This window comes from Lycium ferocissimum, chromosome 4 (assembly GCF_029784015.1).
Source record: "Lycium ferocissimum isolate CSIRO_LF1 chromosome 4, AGI_CSIRO_Lferr_CH_V1, whole genome shotgun sequence".
In the NCBI taxonomy this organism is placed as follows: domain Eukaryota; kingdom Viridiplantae; phylum Streptophyta; class Magnoliopsida; order Solanales; family Solanaceae; genus Lycium; species Lycium ferocissimum.
In genome coordinates, this window is record NC_081345.1 from 9947827 (window position 1) to 9954564 (window position 6738).

The 6738-nt window shown below is 34.6% G+C and overlaps 1 protein-coding gene across 1 annotated transcript in view; it reads left to right on the plus strand.

The window, feature by feature from the left end:
- The window catches only part of LOC132053721 (uncharacterized), a 29995-nt gene extending 24121 nt beyond the window's left edge, over positions 1-5874 (plus strand). The window contains exons 2-4 of the mRNA XM_059445830.1: positions 4000-4120; positions 4822-5099; positions 5304-5874. Of these exons, the coding sequence (XP_059301813.1) occupies positions 4000-4120; positions 4822-5099; positions 5304-5874 (970 nt within the window). The remainder of the gene's footprint in view (positions 1-3999; positions 4121-4821; positions 5100-5303) is intronic.
- The last annotated feature ends 864 nt before the right edge of the window (positions 5875-6738 follow it).

The window sequence follows — 6738 nt, forward strand, 5'->3', positions numbered from 1 at the left end:
AGGATCGGTCTAGGCGAGAATACTTAACTTTGGATCTCACACTTTATACGAAAATTTGCTATACGGTCGGTAAAGTGAAATACGGGCCGTATTTAAGGACCTTTTTCACGAGACGGTGAACTCAACTTGAAGACCACTTGGACACGTTTCAATTCCGAGCTACTATACGGACCGTAAAGTGAAATACGGCGTATTTAATGATATCTCCCAAAAGCGGTAAGCTTTCCCTTTTGCTTAACAATTTATACGGACACAACTATACGGTCAGTATTTTACAATACGGTCCGTATTTAGTGGACGTATTTTGCTTCGGGGGAATTCTTCGCGTATGTGTCCTTAACTTGAAATTTTGGGCCAATTCTCGGATTTGCTTTGACTCTTATTGCCCACACAACCTAGTAATTTCTTTTTTGGAGTAGAAAAACAACTTTTCACAACTTTGGGAAAAATACTTGGATCAAATGCAACTTTTAGTCATCTTCTTCCCTATGAAGATTTGAAAGTTGCTCAAGAACACTATGAGTACCCAAATTTCAACTACCTTCAAATCAACTTGTTTCCACTCCAATTTTCAGATCTAGGCTCCCCTTCACTTGTAGAACAAAGCTCAATAGGTTTCAAGCTCCAATTTCACCCAAATCAACAAGACTCACTTCAAGTTCTTCAACCCAACAATGGTGAAAATCTCGAAACAACTTGGAATGACTCGAAACTTGGTTTGAAACCTAGAACTCTAAGGAACTCAAAGCTAACACTAGAATCAACAACAAACAAGGATTTGAAACATTTTTTTTTTCAGATTTTGGGGATTTTTTTTTTTTTTTTTTTTTTTTTTTTTGTAGAATCAAATCCTAAGCTAGATTTGTTGAAACAAACCTAATTTAGGCTCAGATACCAATTGATACAAGAACGGATACGCGAAAATAAGAAATTAAGAAGATAAACAAAAGGAAAAGAAAAGATAGATAATTTGACACAACTTAAGATTCAATTTAGCAACCAAAGTTATATAAAACTAAGACCTCTAAATTATCATCAAAGAAACACCAAATTCTTAAGTTGACCTCAAGGGAATTGAATCCCCGAGCAACCAACCTCTCAACAACACAAGAATCAACAAAGTCTACCAAAGGCCTCTCACAAGTTTCTTTCTCTAGAGATAACCCTAAAACACTCACAATATTCATAATTCATCAAAAGCTCCCTTCATGAAATAAAAATACTAGCTATTTATACTAATGAAATAAAGAAGACACTACATTATTACATTTATACCCTTAATGAAGTAAGAGCCTTGTTTGAATGTCTTCCATGGAAGTGAAACTTGAAAAGGCTTGCCCCTTTTGCATGCATATAGCCTCCTTCTCCAAATAGCCTCCCAAGCTATCTTCCATATCTTGAATGTGACGTTCTTGAAGCCTTCCATCCAAGCTATCTCCCATATCTTGAAGACCATCCTATGCGGACCTCCCATGATCTTCAAAGACTCCATCTTCATGAAGCTCGATGGAGTTGGTCTTGTATCACCATGTCTAGGTTGAGATATTTGATAGTCCAGTATGCTTTATGCTTGGCAAGTGGGATGCCTTTCCATAGATCAACCTGTAGAATCTATCAAATGTTTTTTAATCTCGTGATCTTAAATATGCCATAAAACTAACGAGTTGCCAAAATCAAAAGGGTAAGTAACTTCCAACAATTCAACTGCAATATGTAAATCGAACACTTGCAGAAGTTGGGGCCCACAAAAATAGTAAGAAATTCATGCAGACTGCAACAACGTTATCAATTCAATACGGTTTGCCACTCTTGGCAACTTCCCATGCGTTCTACGTCATCAATTACGAAACATGAATTCACAAAATCTAAAACACTGATCCATCATCCAGCGAATCACATGGGAAAGCGTCTTAATACAATTATACGGCTAGATCTCGAATTTGGTGGTAAGAAATCCAACTCTATATAATCTGTCCATTGTCACATAGCTTCCATTAATAAGCCATTTAAGGAAAAAAAAAAAACTTAACATTCTTTATTTCTAATTTTCTATGCAACAATCACGAACGTCAAAAATTTAGTCTTGACTATTTTGACTTCAATTAATATCTTAAACTCCATCCTCGATCAAGTAGTACAATCAAATAAGTTATTGCGTTATACCTATATTTTTTTTAATGCAATAACTTATAAATTATATATATTATATTCATATGAGTTGGTAGAAACCAAAAATTCATAATAGATACTTTTATTAATTATTTTACGTAGTAAATATTATTTATTTGGGAGATAGTTGAGATACAAAGACAAGCATGTTATTAAGTAGTACAAGAAGTCAACAACAATAACAATAAACTCGGTGATCCAACAAGTAGGGTGTAGGAAGGGTGGATTGCTCTACAAAAATCTTACCCCTACCTTTGTTTGAAAATAAATTATTTCAGAATATTTTTGCATTTCTGTATATTAAGAATTGATTATTGACTTCTAAATATTTCTTTGATTTGATCCAGGATGTTCTTGCAATTTCTGAATTAAAAAGTGACCTCTCTAGGTTCGTGTACTTTGCTTCCTCTGCCATTTGATGAAAATTAAAATAAAAAGGGCTGAAGAAATCTTGATTAAAAAGTCTAGCATATGGTGATAAAAATAACTTCTATGGAACTTTTCTTTATCTCTGCGGTTTCTGTATCCACCCATTAACTTACTTCTTTTAAGCCTGCATTAAGGGTTGGTCGGACAACGGCATGTAATGATAATTATTTTTTGAAAAAGAATCGACAAACTTGTCATTAGCAAAGAGACAAAAGGCATCATATTAAATTCTTAGTAGATACAATAATACAAGAGCCCGAAGTTCGAACCAATATTGTCGGTTGGATTTTCCACTTGTATTATAAAAGAAATGTGGAAAACTTTCTATATAAGATGTTAACTGCACCACTTACACCTAATTCGAATGCTAAGAGCCTAAGATTGAGGTTCTGCACGTAAAATCTTGTTTTTTAAAAATAAAAAAAAATAAAAAAACTATCAAAGTATAATTTTTTTACTGTATCCTTTAATGCTAATAAATATAGGAGTTTATTAATAAATGTTTTCAACATAAACAATTTTTACTTTTTCAAATAATCTTTACCTATTATAGCAGGTAACATATTTTACTTTTATAATTAAGGAGGGTGATCTCTAGATATCATTTAAATAATCTAATGGTATAAAATATTATTTACACTTGATGGTGTATAAAAGTTAAACTCATTGTAATGGTTAATTATGACTTCTTAGGGACTCTAACCTAGAAAGTAAACTAGCCTTAAAGCATAGTATATACATATTTTTTTGGTAAACATAGTACTTTTTTTCATATGGGCTTACTACTGCCATGGTTAAGAAATTAATATAGTTGAGCAATTTGCTGTACACCTATTATTGTTTAACAACCCAAATGGAACAATCTAGAACTTCAGAAAACAGGCGTCCATTGATTATATTAGAACTTGAGGGGCAAGTGCACGAGCCCAACATTTTACGTTTTAAGGTGGTGGATGCCTGAAGATACCCAATATAAACATTTGCAGCTATATATTCATGCAAAGGTATGTTGAATAAGTCCTTAAGTTTACACCGTAGAATGTATTTATAGGTCATATAGACACTAGGGCTGGGCATAAATACCGAAAACCGAAAAATCGGACCGAACCAAATTAATTCGGTTTTTCGGTGTTCGATTTTTCGGGTTTTCGGTTCGGTTTCGGTTTTTAGAAATTTCGGAGTTCGGTTGGGTGTTCGGGATTTAGTGTTCAGTTTTTCGGGTTTTCGGTTTAAACCAAAATTTTATATATTAGCCAAAAAATATTAAATGGTCCAGGGCTCCAGGCCCATGTCCATTAAATTTAAATTTAAGCCCAAACAAAAAAAAGAAACCCAAGCCCTCTTTCAGTCTTTTGTATCCCTAATTATCCAAGCCCTCTTTCAGTTATCCCTAATTTTCAGACTTCATAGAGTTCAACACTTCAACTTCAAGGTTCAAACTTCACACTCACAGCGGCGATTTCATCTCTTCCGAGTTCCGGCGGCGAGTTCATCTCCTAATCCTCTCACTTCTGGTAATAGAGTAAGTATTTCTCTCTCACACTTCTCTTAATCCTCAGTCCTCACTTCTGGCAGCGACTTCTCTCTCTCACACTTCTCCTAATCGGCTTCATCGAGTTCGAGTTCAACTTCATCTGTTCTTACTTGTTGTGCTATTGTGTTTTGGTTTTGATGTATTAGCAAGCTATATGTTTTGGTCGTGCTTTTTAAGTCTCTGCTTGTTGTCAATTGGGTCATTATTATTTTGCTCTTTTAGTTTTGAATTTATGGTGCTTTTTGGTATCTTTTATGGTGAATTTATGGTGTTTCACTGTTTTGTGTTATTATCTTGTTGATGTGAGTTTCTTGCTACTGTTTTGATTACTGTAACATGATAATTATCTGGTGGTTGTGAATTTGTTGTAATTAAATGGGTAGTTGTTTGATCTTTATGTATATGGAAAAAAGAAAAAGACTTTTATCATACCTGGTGGTTGTGTTGTTATTTTTCATGGAGCTTTTGGTTTTTAACGTGCTGGCCTACAATGCCTTATATTTTCTCTTTAATTTTCGTAGATAGTGGATGAAACTAAATTAAGTGTTGCCGATTCAACTGATAGCATACCTAATACAGATGATACTGATAGCAATGATAACTCACTTGACACCCAGTTAACAAAGAAAAGAAAAGAAATGCAATCTAGATCTGGTGTTTAGGATCATTATGAGAAGATTGTTGTACAGGGTATTGATAGAGTGAAGTGTAAGTATTGTAAAAAAGATCTTGCTGCTGCAACTGCAAATGGGACAACGGGATTGAGACAACATTTAGGGAGGTGCATTCCATATAAAACCCTTATTAAACCTCCCACTCAGAAAAAGATACATTTTCCATCTAAGGATAAGCATGAGCTAGAGGAGCATTGGGAATTTGATCAACAATTAATTAGGAGGGCTTTAGTTGAGATGATAATTGTTGATGAACTACCATTTAGCTTTGTAGAAAAGGAAGGCTTCAAGAAGTTTATGAGTCAAGCCCAACCTCTATTTTAAATTCCTTCCCGCAGAACAATAACATGGGATTGTTATGAACGTTACAATGAACTGAGACAAAATTTGAAGAAGTCTTTTAGAGAAGCACATTCAAAAGTTTGCCTTACCACAGACACATGGACATCATTGCAAAAAATTAATTATATCTGTTTGACTGCTCACTTTATTGATAGAGATTGGAAGTTGCATAAAAGAATACTGAATTTTTGCCCTGTCACTAGTCATAAGGGTGAGCACATGGCAGAGAGTATTAGTAATTGCTTGCTTCATTGGAACTTGGACAAGGTATTTACTATTACTATTGATAATGCTTCTTCAAATGATGTTACAGTTAGAGAATTGTCTAAACAGTTAAATATGTGGAGAACTAATATAATGGATGGTAAGCATCTTCACGTGAGGTGTATGACTCACATACTTAATCTAATTGTGCAAGAAGGTTTGAAGGAAATTGATGCTTCTGTCAAATGTGTTAGGCAAATGGTAAGGTATGTTAGAGGATCTTCGGCAAGAACAAGAAGCTTTAAGAAATGTTGTGAAGTTCAAAAGGTGGGATGTGCTAAAACATTACTTCTAGATGTGCCTACTAGATGGAATTCCACCTATGCGATGTTGAATACGGCACAAAATTTTGAGAAGGCCTTCAATAGGTTTGATTTTTTTGATGAGAATTTTAAAACTTATCTTGCTACTCATGTTTGTGAAGATGGAAGTGTTGTAGGTACGCTTGAATGTGATGATTGAGTGAATGTAAGGAATGTGATAAAGTTTCTTGAAAGATTTTATGAGCTCACCGTAAAGGCTTCAGGTTCACATATGTTACTTCTAATGTTCATTTTGAGGATATATGTGAGCTTGATGTATATTTGAAAGTGTGTGTAGCAAGTGAAGATCTTAGTTTGAGTAAAATGGCTGAGCGGATGAGAGAAAAGTTTAGGAAGTATTGGGGTGATCCTGAAAAGATGAACAAAATGATTTTTATTTCTTCCGTATTGGATCCTCGTAATAAGTTTGTGTATGTTAGCTTTGCGCTTGAAGAGCTATTTGGGGAGAAAGTTGGAAAGAAAGCAAGCGAATGAGTGTACGACGACTATATAAATCTTTGTTTGGAGAGTATCTAAAAATTATTCAAGAGCATCTCATCATCAATTGTCTCCTTCTGTATCTACTTCATCTCATGATACATCTGATGTAACTTCTAGTTCCGGGTCCTCTTCAAGTGTGAAATCAAATGCTTTGAGAACTAAGCTTCACTTGAAGAAACAAAAGGAAGATTTTGGAAGTGGGTGTGCTAAATCCGAGTTGGATAAATACATTGGTGAAGAACAAGAGCCAATAGATGAAAGTGAAACCGCCGGTATCCTAGGTTGGTGGAAAGTTAATGCTCCTAGATTTCCTGTTCTTTCAGAGTTGGCTCGTCATGTATTGGCTATTCCGATTTCTAGTGTGGCGTCGGAATGTGCATTTAGTACCGGTGGTCATATACTTGATTCTTTTAGAAGTTCATTGACTCCTAAATGTGTGCAATCTCTTATTTGTATTCAAGATTGGCTTAGGAAAGAGACTAAATCTATTAGTGTGGAAGAAAGTTTGGATCATCTTGAGGAA